Source organism: Formica exsecta, unplaced genomic scaffold (assembly GCF_003651465.1).
Source record: "Formica exsecta isolate Colony F162 unplaced genomic scaffold, ASM365146v1 scaffold47, whole genome shotgun sequence".
Taxonomy (NCBI): domain Eukaryota; kingdom Metazoa; phylum Arthropoda; class Insecta; order Hymenoptera; family Formicidae; genus Formica; species Formica exsecta.
Window position 1 is genome coordinate 245,539 of NW_021851936.1, and position 17,853 is coordinate 263,391.

Consider the following 17,853-nt stretch of genomic DNA (forward strand, 5'->3'; position numbering starts at 1 on the left):
TTTATCCGAGATGTGTACGCGAGACGTATAGGAGAGAGAGAAAAGGAGAGAGAGCGAGATGTGCGCGATATACACACACACACACACACACACACACACACATACAGCCGCTACCGTACGAAACCGTCACTGTCACATTGCGTTGCGTGCGCTGGCGCGTGCAAAAAGAAAAAGGAAAGACGCGCGCACGCAACTTGCGCAAGCGAAAAACTCGGTTTAAGCTCGCGAGAGTAACGCGACGAAGCCGCAAGCGATTCGTGACAAGCATTGATCGACGTCTCTCCGATTCGGCCGACATTATTTATTGACGTTCCGCGATCAAAACGGTTGAGCCATTCGCGATAATTGCGTCGACGTTAAAAAACTCAAAACTCTGTTTTTAAAATCGCGAGGATATTGCGGATAAAATTGAAAGAATATAAATAATTTCGATATCATGGCTGGTAATCACGGAATTGTGTATAACGTTGAGAGAGAATTAGAAAGAATTTTGCCGCGACTATAAATAAATAACGAAATTTTCTGTTATTTTTGTATATGTTAAGTGTCATTTACTATCTTTTTTTTTTTTTTTATTTAGAAAGGATAATGCTTACGTTTGCATAGCGAAATTCTCTAGACTTTTTTCCTAAAGATCAAATTGTTTCAAAATGACAATAATCTATTCAATTATTGACTTTCTGTTCTCTTCGATTGTGACGACAAAAATATTTTAATGTAACGAGCTTACGGTCGAATAAATTATTGAAACCGATTCTACAACTCTTACATTATCGATGCTATCAATCTTTTATTCTATATATTTGTGAAGTGAAAAATCATAAGGTCCATTATTAAAATAATTTTGAGTTGTGATGAGGAGAGAAAAACGTAAATTTGATTAAAGTATAAATATTATATATTATTTAATTAATATAAAAGCATAGACTGTTGATTATAACTTCAATCATTGATTAAATCTTCTAGCGGAATATATGAAATAAATTACGTTTAAAAATGATTGAAATTGATCAATTTTTAATAAAGTAAACCTTGATTAAATCGACGACTAATTCGAAAACATTATTAAACGTATACAGGCAGTTGAAAAAATATATTATAAGCAACATTCTCTCTCTCTCTCTCTCTCTCTCTCTCACACACACACACACATACATTCTCTGAATTGTAATCACAATTCTGGAAATTATTTATTAAAAACGCTTATAATATTTAAAAAAGAAGCTCTCTAAATCTAGATAATTAATCTGAAATAAATATATTGTTTCTTTTACTAATAAGTAAAGTTTTTACAATATTTTCTGACAAATCAATTCAGAGATAGAGAAGTTGAATATATATTGTCTATGCCATATATTCTTTCGAAAATCTACGTATATCTAATATCTTTAATTAAATATAGCTTACACGTTCGTATACGTATAGAGTACCGTGTGGTATTGTTAAGTTCATTAAAGCTAATGTATCCATTCGGCTATTATGTCACTTTTGTATAACGATGGAAGCATAAAAAATGAAAAGACGCAATATCTCTCTCGCGCGTGGGGAGATCTTTCTTTTTCGTTTACAACGGTTAATGCCGCCGAATAACCCATCGGCACGAATCCGAGAGACCTGGACCAAATATTTTTCTCCGCCGAGGCAGTCGGTTTATTTGCGCCGATCCGTCGAACGTCGGGGACGTCGCCGTACTCGAAGAAGACTGGCGTATCCGGCCGCAGATTCGAGCGACAGCGATGACGGCCGTTTGTTATTTCGCTGTCGTGCTTTCGTTTAAAAGTCCAAATTACCAAAGTAACTTCCTCCTCGCATGCTTCCTGCTGGGTGTTCCCAGCCATCTCCGACACGCGCGCAAAAGTGTGTCGGAGATTTTTACAAATATATAGCAATTGCATACACGCGTAGTCAAATATTAAGATCGCTTGTACGATACGTGTTTCTAAATTATGGTGTTACAGAGAAATCAGAGTTTAATATCTGATTAATAATTTTGCCCTCTTTCCTCTCTCTCGCGAATGCTTCCATTTCCGACAATGCCAATGTAATAGACGATCCGGATACGAAAACGTAAAATTGAGCGAATGGAAGCGAGTCTTTAGAGTATAATCACAAATTTATAAAAAAAAGCATAAGCATCCGCGAGTGCGACGATTTAAATTAAATGTCCTTGTAAAAAACTTATATTATTTAATAAGAGTTCCCGAAGGCTTTCGTCTCTCGCGAATGTTGGCATCGAATCATTGCAGTTCAATAAAAAAAAAAAAAAAACCACAAGAAGGAAAATAAGAATTTTGGGTAGTTCTTTTTTCTGAGATACAATAAATACGATAAATTGTTCCATCGCGTCACAATTTTAAGAAATCTGCGAAAAATGATTATTTTAATATATTTTATCATATTACGTCTTCTTATGTACTATTTTTTGTTGAACCGTGTTATCAAAAATTACATTATCGAACATTGAATTTGAATCTTTCTCTTTTTATGAAAGAATCTGGCTTGATACGACGTTCACATTAGAAACGCCCAGTATCGATTAATTATATATACAATATAACGATCTATTGCGCGTGAGTTTTAAAATTAATTATTATATCTTCCGTTCTCGGCGACAAAAGTTTCGCTTCGATTACGTTACACTCGTAGATACGAACGAGTTCTGGAATAGATGCCGGTAGTACGCGTATGGAGAAAGTTTTGATTATCGTCTTTGAAAAATAAGCGCGGCGCGACAACGATAACAATAGAAATGTCTATTACATCAACGCGCGGATCGTCGTCAATTACGCGCGCTGGCGGACCATTAATCCCCACGCGTTACATCACCGCCATCAATTTCGCTCGCATTACGCCGCGAATAGTAGCGGCGTACTTTTCCAATTCCAACGATGTATGTATATCGGACATTTCATTATATCTCGCGTCACACATACAAACACGCGTTTTCGCACACATACTGTATATATAAGTTTATTTATTCAATTTATCTATTTAAAAAAAAACATAAAAAAGCCAATTCTCGCGCGCATACACAATGTTACTGTATGTAGAAATAAATATACGACGCGACAATAAAAGTCACTTCGCTCCCGATTTATGTCTCCCTATTTTGCATCTATCGGATTTAAAATAGGGTTTTTTTGTTTTGTCAACCGAAAATATTTACAGCCTCGCGATACGGTGAAATAGAAAATGAATAGAGAGAGCATGAAAATACAACTAAAATCACGCAAATAATGGAAGAATTAATGTCGAAGTTTACGCGATATATTGATATCGCTGAATATTTTCAATCGTTGTGTATCAAGTTAGATTTTTCAATAATATTTCTCGCGAGAGATTCAGAAATAATTCACGATCTTTTTACATTCGTTTTTTGTAAATTCATGTCGCGACAGCAAGCTAAACTCCCTACTCTACTTTTTCTTGCAGGTTATTCGGCACGAAATGCGACAAGTGTAGCCAGTGTTTTAGCAAAAATGATTACGTGATGAGAGCGAAAACCAAGATCTATCACGTGGAGTGCTTTCGGTGCTGCGCCTGCATGAGGCGGCTCGAGACCGGCGACGAGTTCGCTCTGAGACAGGACGGCCTCTTCTGCCGACACGATCACGACGTCCTCGAAGGCGGGAAACACTGCACGGGAGCTGCGGGTATACCCGGAAGCGAGAACAATAACAACGCCTCTCTAACGAACAACAATCATCATCTGCACCCGAACGACGGTTCGATGTCAGGTGAGGATACGATATTCTCTCAAAAGAGATAGATTCTTTTTTTTCTATACCATCCTATTCTCGACAATACCTTCTCATAAAAGTATCACGTAGTTGAAAAAAAATATATCTAAATTCGTAAATTTTTTCGAAGAGCTCGAGGATTTGAATTACACAGGCGCCCTAAATTTAGAATTTACGATATTTCAAGAGAAAGTCTGCTTTTATATCCCGTTTCTGATATATTGCATTATTTCTATTCACTCCTCCTCCGATTGTTCTCTTTCTTATTTTTGTTGAACTATCTTATCTTTAATTGAACATTGTCCCACACACACACACACGCACACAATTAAGATTTCATAATTATATTCAGCGTCCGACGTGCATCGCGTGATGAACACGTGGGATATATCTGTAGATTATCAGAGAGGCATAGCGCTATATCCGTGTACAAAGACCAAATTTGCAAAAGGGTGCACGCTCGAGGGTATAAGCTCAAAGGACTCTCCTAACAATGATGTTGTGTTAGGATCACGAGAAGTATAATTAGGTGTTGATAATTGAAGCCCTTAAGACCGGTAAGGGCTTGACCATTACCCTCGCGCTATGCGTATCGGGATTACGCGGGCTTAATGTCCTGTAGATCTGGCGTGTAATATGCGTACATCCAACCGACCGGTTGAATTGCCGTCGCGTGAATTAACTCGACCGAACACAGAGAGTCGAAATTCAGACACTAAATCTAAACAGCGCGTAAAATAACGCAAGATCGGCGGCAAGATTTTTTGGTTCGGTGAATAAAATCGGTAAATGATTAAAATTGACTCTATCGATATCCCAGAATTGGAATAAACATCAACAAGTATGAATTATGCCTTACAATGTAAAGCATAATGGCGTGTTAAGGTGTAAAAATCTCAATCTTGGATAATGACAATTTCTAAAAAGAGAGCTATGAGATGATTTAGGAACATCTTGACACGTGAGTAAAGATAAAGTAAAGTAATATATATAATTAGATAATGTAAGATTAATATAAGATTAAAGTAAAGATAATTCTTTCAATCTCTATATAAACTCTTTTAATTAATTAATGTTCTAATGCTTGAGGAACTGAAATAAATATTTTAATTTTAATTTTATATACAAAAGAAAGTGGAAATCGTATAAATATATAAGTATTTAAAAACACAAATTTGCTTGATATGAGAATAAACTGCTCATGGCAATAAATTCTCTTATTATATCAAGGATGATCTGAATTTGAATATTTCAGTATAAAACAGAGCTGAAATAACGATATTTTTTTCAAAATATATAATATAAAATTATGCGAAATGAAAATACTATTATGTGAATAAATATAAACACAATTCTCGCATATTCTTTTATATGCTTTCATATACTTTCCATTAAAATTTTTGATACTTTTCATAAAATTTTACTCAATTTTGTAATAAAAGCATCTGAGAACAATAGTCTTCAGCGTTTTGAAATTTTCAGCTTTGTTAAATTATAAAATGTTTGATAAATTATAAAATCATCGAGATCCTCCACACATTTCTGAATTATCTTACGATTCGGAATCAAATTGGTCAACAGATTTTTTTTCATTTTTTTTTTTACTAAATGTAAGAATCGTATAGGAAAAAAAATACAAGCAAGCTTTTTAACATGACGTAATAATAATCAAGAGACGCGCGGAAAGAGAAATCATAGCATGTACATGATGATCGGCTACCGTTCTCTCTCATGCCCTTCCCCTTCCTCCTCTTCATCTCTCCCCCTTTCAAAATGCAAACGACAAACGTGTCGGTATATAATTATTCGATATACTAATTCTTTCTACAAATAACTCGTGTGCGGGCAGCAGCGGGACCAGCGCGCGTCCTCTCGTATTTGTCATTGTGATTCGTCACGAGATTGTCGCGCGCGCGCGCGCAAACATCATTCCCTATACGCACGAAAAAGATTGGACCATCTCGTGCCGACGGCGACGGTAGTGTGGACCGACGATGTGTCTTTATAACGCTGCCAAGGTGCCAAATGTAACACCACCCTGCCAACTACTGTCGCGCATAACTACGCACGATCTGTTCCCTCTTATTCTTATCTTCTTTATTAGCGCGCTGGATATCCCGCGGGACGACACAATCGTATGTATGTGTGTGTCATCGAATTATTAATAACTCGGTAGATACTGTGTGTGTGTATGTATAACCTCGAATTATTAATAAACCCTAATAAACTATTAGCTTCTAGCCGGCGAAAATTAGCAATCCTCCTTGATATCGTGATATTTTTATTTTATAGCGTCGGAATAGAAAAGAGGATCTATAATTTATTTATAGCGTTTGGGGATTTTTTGTTTATTAAAATTATTGGTAATATAAATTTTATTATGCTTTTTCACGAATATCTTTTTTTAAGTTATATTCCGCGATTTCATACATGAAACGGTCTTTCTTTTTAATTTAAGAGATCATTAAAATACGGATTATATATATATAAAAATATATATAAAAAAAAAACGAGTTTGACACGATTGTTGCCGAGTATCGCATTAAAGTATTTTTTAACGCCAGTCGATCTTTGCATTTTCGAAAATAAGAAAAAATCCGCATTTTGAGTTAATTCATAGCTTCTTAGCTTCCCCCAAAATCGCTCTCGTGATTAACTTGTGTTTTGCTAACAATAAACAAGATATTTCTTCACGCACAGCTCTCACGTTTCTCGCATTTTATCCAGAAAGAAAAAAAATCCACGCGATATGATATAGTTATATGATCTATGCCTTTATGCGATCGTTATTTTGAAGATCGAGAGAGTCTTATTTTACTCGCTCTTCTTATCGTCGTGCCGCCGTGTCAACGCGGGTTTCGTTCCTGCTTGTGCTATACACAACCGGGACCGCTATTTGGTTAGGACGCAGAAATACTGGGATTTCGTTTGTTCTCTCCTGTAGTGTGCTCTCTTGGCTTTCCGCGTCTTCCTGCTAGCAAACCTACTAGATTTCCCGAGCCACGTGATGTCTGAAGTACCCCGGTGTCATCTGACAATAAGATGCACCGATAGACGACCCGGTTAAAAAATATTATGAGATGAGCCGACCATTTTGCTAAATCATGCGAAATAATTTTATTTCCATCTTAAATTTCGTCTTGTCTTGTATCGTTAGATTTATTGATACATGCAACGACAAAGTTTAAACTATTCACAAAGATATTTAAAGAAGAATCCGTAGAGAGAAATGTGATGATAATTTCGGGATTATATAGTAATAAAAAATTTATACAAAAAGAATAACATGTTTTTCTAGTTTCAGAATATTACATAATGTATAATTAAATATAAAAATATATTTTACTCTTCGTGTACTTTTTACATTTTGCAGCAATCGCAAAATTGTTCGCATTGAGACATTTATATATGTTTGCATCTTCTTAGACAGATCTTTATATATACTCGGAGGAAAGTGCGAGCCAGACGGACAAATTAAACAACGCGATATTTTTCGGCAAAAGAAATACGAAGCCCGCTTCCACCTTTTACAAATAAAACGTTACGTCGACTGCGAATCAATCGCCGCGACGTTTCGCGACGCTTAAAACGTTCCCGCGATCCCGAGGTCGCTCGACAATCGAGGAATCGAGGAATCACGACGGATCCGCGTTTGCTCATCGAAAATATTGTCTTTTTGACTGTTGCGTCGAGTGCCGGCCCGATCGTCGCGTCGTGTCGGTACCTTTTGCGCGTTCCTCATCCGCCATGCTGGACCAGTATCCGGATCTCCCATTAGCCGCATGCTCTCGGCCGTTTTGCAAGACCGGTTAGGAAGATGGTCCCGCGAATGGGCTGGAATCGTACCGCGTGTATTCCCTTCTTTCGTACCCTCGTGCCCGAGATATTTCTACTTCGCGGATTTCTTTTTTCTCTGCGAATAAATCTCGGCGGGATGGGAAGGATCGAGCTTTTTGCGATCGGCCGGAAAAAGCGTTAACGAAGAATCCGGAAAAGCATGCCGAAAGATTTATGATTGCTCGATATTCCTCTCGTAGATGCGGGAATATTTCTGAGAAAGTTCTGACGGCCATTTCCAAGTTTATGATTTCGCAGTCAGAGTAATTCGCACGCGCTCACGTCAGTTTATCACTATCATAAAAGTGACAACATCTCCTCATCGAGACTGCCCGTTAGATTAACTAATTAGTTTTGCAAAAATATATCTGCTTCTTTTAATCCACCTATTCTTTCGCGTGATATTAATCTATTTACGCAAACAAACACCACACAGTGATTCAAGTCGCTCGATATTTTAAATACAGTTTGTTAATTACAATTTGTTTTTTTTTTTTTTTTTTAATATATTTTAGAATTGTATTTCAGTTGTTTAAAGTATATTTTGATATGTGGAAGATTTCAACATCGTTTTTAATTTAGCAATACGTCGTGAAAGATGGAATCTCAAAAAACGCGGGAAATTATAGTAGGACATTCATATATGTAAATGGATAAAATTGGGTGCAATATTATGAAGAGAATCGAAAGTGTTTTCGACGAGAAGTATATGACGGATGCAAAAGAATCAGACTTTATATGCAAAAAAATTTTGTTCGGATGGTTTCATTTATTCATGCGATGTATTTTCACATAATTTTGAAAGATATATTTTTGCGAAAAATATGATATTATTTCAACATTACGTATAATATTCGACTTTCCTCGAAATGAATATCTAGAACTCTTACAGAATAATTATTTTTATATTAGCATGTCAAGAAATGTTTCTAAATTATCTTATGCTATTTATATATTCGCACACATTTTCAACAGCATCTTTCAAAATATTTTTCTTAAAATATCCTCTCTTCGGAGTATTAACGTGACAATTTATATTTTACTTGAAATAACAAATATTTATTTCGCTCAAATTTCAAATAAAAGTAGACTAAACTCTCGACATTTGCAGATTCCGGATCGGAGAGCGGATCGCATAAGGCGGTCGGCGGCGTCCGCGGTTCGGGTGGCCACAAAAGCGGCGGCGGATCCGACGGCAAACCGACGCGGGTGCGCACTGTTCTCAACGAGAAGCAGCTGCACACCCTCAGGACTTGCTACGCCGCGAATCCGCGCCCGGACGCCCTTATGAAGGAGCAGCTCGTCGAGATGACCGGACTGAGTCCGCGCGTCATCAGGGTATGGTTCCAGAACAAGAGATGCAAGGATAAGAAGAAGACGATCGCTCTGAAGCAGCAGATGCAAGAGAAGGTAAAGATTTATATGATATCGAAAGCGACGAAAAATGCTTGTGTCAAAAGAGACACTATGCATTTCTCCGCTTATTTACAAATTACAAGATAGGATAAGCGAATATACATAGCGGAACGAAATGATCTAATGGATCCAAGCACTTTTTATTTCAGGACGGGCGTAAGTTGGGTTTCGGCGGCATGCATGGCATTCCCATGGTCGCCAGCAGCCCCGTGAGACACGAAAGCCCCATCGGCATGACGCCGCTCGAGGTCCAGGCTTATCAGCCGCCGTGGAAGGCGCTCTCGGAGTTTGCCCTTCATACGGACTTGGAGCGACTGGATCCCAACGCGCCGTCTTTCCATCATCTGGTATCCCAGGTAAAACGCGCCGAAATACGTAAAAATATCGGAACGCCTATTATGTCATAAAACAATTGTAGTCTCTTGGGCGATGAAAAGAAAAAAAATTACTAAAAAGAAATACGAGAGAACGCGAGAGAATCTCACATTGAGAGAGATTAATTAGAAAAATATATTTACCCGTTTCTAATTTATTTGAAAAAAACAAAAAACAAAAAAAAAACGGAGAAACGTAATATCGTTAAATATGATAATTACAGATGCACGGCTACGACTTGCACGGGGGCCCGCCGCCGCAATTGCCGCCCCCGGGGATGCTCGGCGGCCCGATGAGCGACGGCGGGGGCGGACCGTTACCGCCGCCGGGGCCTCATCATCCGGGCGGCGGTGGACCGGATATGGGCCAGCATCCCGACAGCACCGACAGCTTCGTTACGTACGTGGAGAGTGACAGTGACTCGTTTCACCATGATACGGGAAGTCCATAGTGTCGTGCGCGTCACGGATGCAAAGCAACAACATCAATAACAACCCCGCCGTCCTTCGCCTTCGTAGCGACTCTCGTCGTGATGCTCGTCGTAACAGCGAGATGCTTGCAACGGCGGCAGATCTGATAGAATCGGAAACTGCTCTCGACACGCATATTTACGGCGACGAATTTCAGATACCAAAGGACTCTCCTTCGTGTCTCTTGTCGATTTTCCTCGACGATAATCAAACGGACTCGGGACGGGACCGGGACACGTATACGGAGAGAGAGATGGTTCGCGGAAACGACATGATTCGGATACATATTCGGGAATGAGCGGTGGGAGGGAGGAGGGGGGGGGGGGGATAAATATCGTTATCTGACGTTACGTTATTCCGCCGCGCGAATTGACACATTTACGCACACAATTAATATTTTCTCCTCAATTCTCAAATCTCATTAAACACTTAAAAGTTTAAACGTAAAAAACTTTGAACATCCTATGAGTTATTCAGCTTGATTGTAAATCATCGACGATTGTCATCGAAGATTAACCGTTACGTTATTTCGATTTTCGTCATTTTTTTACTACATATAACGCGTTACTCTTACCGTTAATATACATTATATAAATAGCAGGATAAAAATCGCCGCGATATTCCTGAAATTACAGCATTTTGCCGAATACTTTTAAACGATTCTAAGCACATGTCGTTAACTGCGTGTACATAAGAAAAGAGATGTGAGATCCCGATATCCGATACTGGAATAATACACTGTACATAGTTGCTAATTGCTGTAAATCTAAGCAATGTTAAACCATGATGTACTCAGGCGCAAGTTGTAGCGTAGAATATGAATAGTGGAATATATATATATATATATAGGCACATATGTTATATGTAAATTTATATTAACGCGCATTATTCCAGTTATGTTAAGTTTCACAACGGCAGAGATATGCTTGCGAACGTATTGCCATACGATGCGATTTATTTATCCATCCTGAATGAGAGAGTTGCCGCGTTATCGTCGTCGATATATTCTGTATTATCTTTCAAGTTTGTATGTCTAGACGAGAAGCGATTCTGTATTTATATGATACGTCTCGTTTAAAAGATGGATGATTACGCTTAATTACGAAAGAAGCACAAGGGAGCGGTGCTCCTTCAATTATATTGAGCATAAAGAAAGCTAAATTTTGACGAATCTTGCAATTGAAGTCGCCTTGTAAGAAGCAAGCTAATTAAATGATAAAAAATTGATAGGAATTAATTATAATGTAAAATTATGAATTTCTTCAATCTTTGAATCAAGATTCTTTAGCTTTATAATTGTTAATTTTCCTACTATTCCAAATTTCTTTTTATCTCACATTCGATAATTGTTATAAAGTTAGCAATTCTCTAAATATATGGAGGAGAAGAAATATAATTAAATTTTAATAGAGAAATAAAAGTAAATATTTTAAAATATCAATGGCTGATTTTAAGGACTAGTGCAACCGAATTTATGACAAAACGCGCAAAGTGAATTACTTATTGTATTCAATTTTAATGTTACCTTTATTCGATATTTATCCTAAAGTAAATATATTAAATTTTATATTATCATAATTGATTATTTGCCTCAACTATTTCGCTTACTGGATATTTTCGGTGTTCTGCTAAAAAATTTTGCTTATAAAAGATCGATGACTAATTCAACTTTTATCGTGAAATGGTCAAAATTATTTAAAATACAATTGCGAGTTGAAATCACGAATAGTAACACTATAAAAAATATTTAGGAAAATATAATTTATATATATCTTTTTATTTTCGACATATACACGATATTCCTAAATGTGAATTCGACTTGATAATTTAAATTCTAGGACGTAATTTAATTTTCTCGAATTTATTAATGGATGGAATTTTAAAAGATTTAAAAATTTTATTGGTATATTTCAGTAAAATATTGCGTCGAAAAGATACTTTAGACTCTTTGTGTACTTTTTTAAACTTATTAAATTTTTCAGAAATACGATATTATTAGTGATCACTTTCCAGGATTAAGCGTCTTAAAAATAAAGAAGGAGGATTTAAATGTTGGCTAATGTATATCGCGATTATTTTTGCAATTTTTTTTGCATTGCATTTCAAGATCGTTATATAACGTTTTCAGAAATATGCATTTCGAGTTTTGTCTCGTACTTTCAGTAAGAAAACGTGCACAATTTAACGAGTGACGGCGAGTAACCCACTGGATTGTACATAATACTTTTCGGCTATTCGTTTAATAAAAAAAAAGAAACAGCGGTAAATAAAAATCGCCGCAGACGTATGCATGACGCGTGACTAGCCTTTTTGGGTGTTTGTGTAGAACCTACACACCGCTCTCTTGTACGTACACGTGATTAAAAAAAAAAAAAAAAAAAACATACGTAGATCTAACGTTTCGTAATTCGTTCAAGCATCTTCGGATTTGTATAATATTTCTATACTGGCACAATGTATGTAATAAACTGTCGAACAAAAACATTTTAACGAGCAAATAATCATTTTAATGAGGTTTCCTTGTCTCGGCGTAAATATGCGCTTTAGATGACATTTAAAAACTTTCGGAGACACTTTCCACTTATCCCATCAATAATAAAAAAGTTGGAAATAATTTGTAATAATAATTTATCTTGTAAAATTCTATAATAATGTAATTATTCTTTGATATTAGTGTATTTGAATTTTAAATAATATATATAATACTAATGCTTATAGTATCCGAAATTCAACGGGTTTATAGTGTGATAAATTTATTATGACTAAGTTATTTCTTACATGATGATTTAAAAATGATTAACTTATTATTTTATATTGACGTATAATTAATAATTGTTTTAATGAATAGTACAAAAAATAATATAATATATTATTGTTAAATTTTAATGTTTATTTAACGATATTGAAATATGTGTAGATGCTTGAATATTATCAGTGAAAAATTCTGGACCACAGATACAACTATAGCTATTGCAGTCTTTTTTACAACACTTGCGCCGGGGCTTGTTCATATTTTATATCGCAGTACCTAGCAATATCTCGTCGGTAACAAAGCGTAGCGCAAAAACAAGATCGCCATAAACGGTAAAGTAAAGCGCGGTCTTATCGACACCGAGCTTTATCGACAGTGAGAGATGTGAAAAGTACTCACCGTTGATGGCGCTATTGCATCGGTGTCCGGTGAATCTCGGGATCCCTGCAATCGGCTACCTCCTCCTCCCCCCTCGAGAAATTTTGCAACGATGATCCATGTATCCCGGAATCCTGAGCCGATGCATCCAATATGCAATCGGCTATCACTAACACTTATTTCACCCTTTTTGCGCACTATACACTTCACTATGCACTGCGTTATTCTTTCAACACTCGCGACGATGACGAATTATGCGCGAAATCCACTTTTTCGGAGTAGGAGAAATACGGAGAAATTCGAATCGCAGACCTGCCGCGACCGATCATAACCGATTACGATGTCGATGCGCGATTAACTGTGACATTTAACGTAACGATTAACGCGCGACATTTCGCTTGACACTCCCGGTGATATTTCGCGCGTGAAACTCAACTTCTAACCGATATCGCGAAAAAGACGCGGAGCGAATTTTCGAATCCGACCTGCCGCGTCGCGAACCGTTAACTCTATGTATCGAATCGCTTGCGATTCTCGAAGCGACCGATGACGTCACGCAGCGGGTCAATCACAGCGCTCGGCTCGTTGCAGCGAGTCCGTAAGTGGATAGTACGATACCTGCATGCGATTCTCGAAATATCGATGCCACGAGCCAATCACAGTGATTGGCTCCCTTTTTGAAGATCACATAATACAAACTCTGTAAAATAGTACATACAACGATACACGAACAAGAGAAAAAGAGAGAGAGAAATACAGAGTCAGAATATTCGATATATTGAAATAATCATGTAAAAAGACAACTGAGATTATCGTATTTTGACCGTTGTTCAATTTTAAAAGAATTAAATATTCCGCAGAATATATATGTTCTCAAGTCCTCAGTATCCCTTTTTCCCCCCTTCCCCCTCTAGAAAATTTTTTCGCGATATACATTTAAAATGTAAACGATCACGCGATTGAAGATCCGGGTTCCGTTATTGATATATATATATATATATTACCAAATATATATGCGATTGTAATTTTATAACAATATATATTGTATATATAAAATTTTCGAAAGGGTAGATATAGGTACGTAACTTGAATTAGACGAGGACGATGTGTGTTTCCTGGGATAAAATTACAAGAGGATAATTGATTCCGGACTTACACAGAGGTGGATCACCGACACTTAGCATTTCGACATTTGAGAGAAACACTCCCGATAAACTTTTGCGCGCGCGAAATTCACTCTTAGACGATAATAATCGTGGAAAAAAGATCGGGAATATTTCGAATACGTGCGATCCGTGCCGTATCTGATTGCGACTTGAAGTCAATCGAAGATACGAAATTGCGATTCTCGAAATATCGAAACTAGCGATCCCGATCGAAGCGCCTCTCAACGTTCTGACGAGGAATTAAATCTCGTTTAGTACCGCTATCTATATTCGTTTTAAGAGAGGTTAGGTTCCTCTGTTTGAAACTTTATCGAGATTTCGCAGAGAGAAATCTGCCTATAATACTTTATTAATAATTAATAATCACGAAAATATGGATAACGATAAAAGCACTATGCTAGCTGTTTTACAGCTCTTGAAGAAGTACAATTTAAAAGTAAGTTACGTGCGAAATATATTCTTTACCTCTCTCTCACAAGTATTCTAGCCTGCATTAATAAATGTTATTGTATGAGAAATATAATAAATAAATTTGTGTATAATTAAACTGATGAAAGAAAGCTATTATCTATTAATCTATGCTTTAAGCTGTTAATCTATGCTTTTTTTTAGGGAACTGAAGAATTGTTTAGAAAAGAAGCTAATCTCACAGATATCTCAGCTGAAGAAGCTCAGCAAACTGATTCCGAAGTGACTAGTGTTCTTTCTGCTTACAAGAGCGAGGGAGACCCTGCACAGTATGAGAAAGCATACAGCGAATTGAAAAAATTTGTAGAAGGAGCTTTGGATATTTATAAGGTACACTGAAACTATAAAAATTGGCATACCCATGAATATGAAGTATTTCATATAACTAAGTATGTGATAATATTATAAATTTATAATATTATAATATCTCTAATTTATGTATTTTTTATATAATGATAGCACGAACTGGGGACCATTCTATATCCAGTTTTAGTACATATGTATCTAGAATTAGTTTACAATAATCATTCTGGAGAGGCAAAACAGCTCATGGAAAAATTCAGTGGAAATTTAGAAGAATATTATCAAGATGACTTGAAAAGATTATCCAATGTAACAAAACGAGAGCAAATGGCAGGGAATGAATTAACTGATACTTTTAAGTAAGTGTGTCTGTAAAAAAAAAGTCTGATAAAACCAAAGTTATAATTTATACATATCATCTGACATATCGCTTATTTGCAGATCCAATCAGTTTATAATTAGAATGTCAAGGGATACACTTTCTATATTAAAACGACATTTGCAAGAAAAGAAACATAGTGTTTTATTAAATATTATACAGGAACATCTTTACTTTGATATGTATGAGGGTGTTGCTCGCAATAAAGAACAGATAGATGCAACATCTGGAGCTATGGTGGGCGAAGCTACTAGACAAGGTAATAAAATCATTTCATATTTCTAAGAGAAAAATTGTTTTTTATCTATGTGCTTTATAGCAAAAGATATCTATTAATCAAATTGTTACTTTACAGATAACAAGGCCAAAGTCTATTATGGACTTTTAAAGGAACCAGATATTCAGTGTGTAGCGCCAGCTGAAGAAGAAGAGGACGATACAGGTGGTGGAGATGGAGATAAACCAAAAAAGAAGAAAGCTAAGAAAGATCCTTTGTTTTCAAAAAAAACCAAATCGGATCCAAATGCACCACCTGTCGGCAGAATGCCATTACCTAATCTGTAAGATAAACTGAATTTTTTAAGGACTGTTGTATCTATAACTTGTCATATACAAATCATATCTTTAGGAAGGATGCAGATAAACTTGAAAAAGTTAAGGCGTTAAGGGAAGCCTCAAAAAGAGTTATTCTAGGACCAGATATGCTACCATCTATATGTTTTTATACATTGCTGAACACGGTTCATACGTAAGTAGATGTAATCAAATTTTGTTTTAAATTTTTTATTTGCATTTATATTATATTATAATATTTAGTGTAACGGCGGCAGAAGTAGCAGAAGACTCAAGTTTATTAGCTATTGGATTCAGTGATTCTGGTATAAAAGTTTGGAGCTTAGTTCCACAAAAATTGAGGTTGATGAAGACTGGCGAACAATTATCAGAAGTCAAGCAAGAATCAGGTAGAACATAAAATCGAAATAAAATTTTTCCATTTATATTATTCCAAAATGCATATTATAAGAAACATTACAGAGGATGTGCTGGTTAGAATGATGGATGATAGAACATCTGAAATTACAAAAAATCTTTATGGTCATAGTGGACCAATTTATAGCCTTTCATTTAGTCCAGATAGAAATCTTTTGCTTTCATCATCAGAAGATACTACAAGTGAGTTTCACATCTTACACTGTATACTTAATTAACTTTTGTTTTACATATATATAGATATATGTTTAAGATAATTCACAAGAAAATAAAAAAATATCAAAAGTTGTAATTTTAACACACATATAAAGATTATTCTTAATATAACGCGTAGATATACACACGCGAATGTTTTGGAAAAGTTGTGTTAATAATTCTTGGAATATTAATTTTGATTCTTTCCCTTTCCCTCTATATAAAGAATTTCTGTAATAATTTATAATGATTGTTTTAGTAAGACTATGGTCACTCCATACATGGACATGTGTCGTGTGTTACAAAGGTCACTTATTTCCTGTGTGGTGTGTAAGATTCTCACCGCACGGTTATTACTTTGCAAGTGCCTCAAACGATAAAACTGCCAGACTATGGGCAACCGATTCTCATCAACCATTACGAATATTTGCTGGTCATTACTCAGATGTTGATGTGAGTTAACATTTATCGATATTGATTAAGTTATTTATTTAGTTGTTGATCGAAATGATCGATATCTTATTATTTATATTTTTAATAGGTAATCCAGTTTCATCCAAATTCGAATTACGTCGCAACTGGTTCGAGCGACATGACTGTAAGATTATGGGACTGTGTGACCGGCAGTCAAGTTCGATTAATGACCGGGCACAAAGGACCGATTTTTTCTCTAGCTTTTTCAACGGAAGGACGATTTTTGGCTTCAGCCGGTGCCGATCATCGCGTACTCGTATGGGACCTAGCGCATGGTCATCTGGTCGCAGCCTTGTCGGGACATACGAATAATATTCATTGCTTGTCGTTTAGTCGAGACGGCAATATTCTCGTCTCAGGTATTTGCTCTATTCATTAATATTTCCAGATTAAACGAAACAGATGTCAATAGTAGATTGTTATTTTGCCAGGATCCTTAGACTATGCACTGAAATTATGGGATTTCACAAAGTTAGCAGAAGAGATGAGTCTAGAAGATGTGAATGTTTCGCACAATCCAGATGTGAAAACTAATGCAGAATCCTATTTGTTGCGTACTTTTGCTACAAAAAATACATCTGTTCTGACAATACATTTTTCACGTAGAAATTTACTGCTGGGTATCGGTATGTTCGATTCTACGTAATTTATTACGTCTCAGATTCATTGTTTTATATGTATAGAGGATTCGAATTACATATTAAGTATATCATAAATTATATTAAGTGTAATATAAATGATCATGAAGCATTAATAAATCTTTCCCATTTATTTATTTTTGTGTGTGTATATATATTACTAACACTTTTATAACAAAAAAAATATTTAGTCCATTTTTATAAACGCGATAAATTAATAAGAAGTTACATTTTACTAAAATATTAGCAGAGAAATTTATTTATTCACACAC

General features: G+C 36.0%; 2 protein-coding genes across 2 annotated transcripts in view; both read left to right on the forward strand.

The window, feature by feature from the left end:
• Nucleotides 1–12,220, forward strand: part of LOC115241161 (insulin gene enhancer protein ISL-1) — a 30,570-nt gene extending 18,350 nt beyond the window's left edge. The window contains exons 3-6 of the mRNA XM_029816777.1: nt 3,433–3,737; nt 8,689–8,987; nt 9,143–9,349; nt 9,592–12,220. Coding sequence (XP_029672637.1) covers nt 3,433–3,737; nt 8,689–8,987; nt 9,143–9,349; nt 9,592–9,819 — 1,039 coding nt within the window. The 3' untranslated portion in view covers nt 9,820–12,220. The remainder of the gene's footprint in view (nt 1–3,432; nt 3,738–8,688; nt 8,988–9,142; nt 9,350–9,591) is intronic.
• A 2,162-nt stretch (nt 12,221–14,382) lies between these two features.
• LOC115241234 (transcription initiation factor TFIID subunit 5) lies at nt 14,383–17,713 on the forward strand. Its single transcript, XM_029816891.1, has 11 exons — nt 14,383–14,570; nt 14,747–14,932; nt 15,062–15,264; nt 15,347–15,543; nt 15,640–15,844; nt 15,913–16,032; nt 16,101–16,246; nt 16,320–16,457; nt 16,729–16,922; nt 17,011–17,302; nt 17,375–17,713. Exons 1-11 carry the CDS (start codon nt 14,508–14,510, stop codon nt 17,587–17,589), a joined length of 1,959 nt encoding a protein of 652 aa, XP_029672751.1. The 5' UTR covers nt 14,383–14,507; the 3' UTR covers nt 17,590–17,713.
• Nucleotides 17,714–17,853: the final 140 nt, after the last annotated feature.

Coding starts and splice junctions, on each gene's coding strand:
- LOC115241234 (XM_029816891.1), top strand. CDS start 14,508: ATGGATAACGATAAAAGCACTATGCTAGCTGTTTTACAGCTCTTGAAG. Junction 15,845..15,912: donor AGAATGCCATTACCTAATCT/GTAAGATAAACT, acceptor TCATATCTTTAG/GAAGGATGCAGATAAACTTG. Junction 17,303..17,374: donor CGGCAATATTCTCGTCTCAG/GTATTTGCTCTA, acceptor TTATTTTGCCAG/GATCCTTAGACTATGCACTG.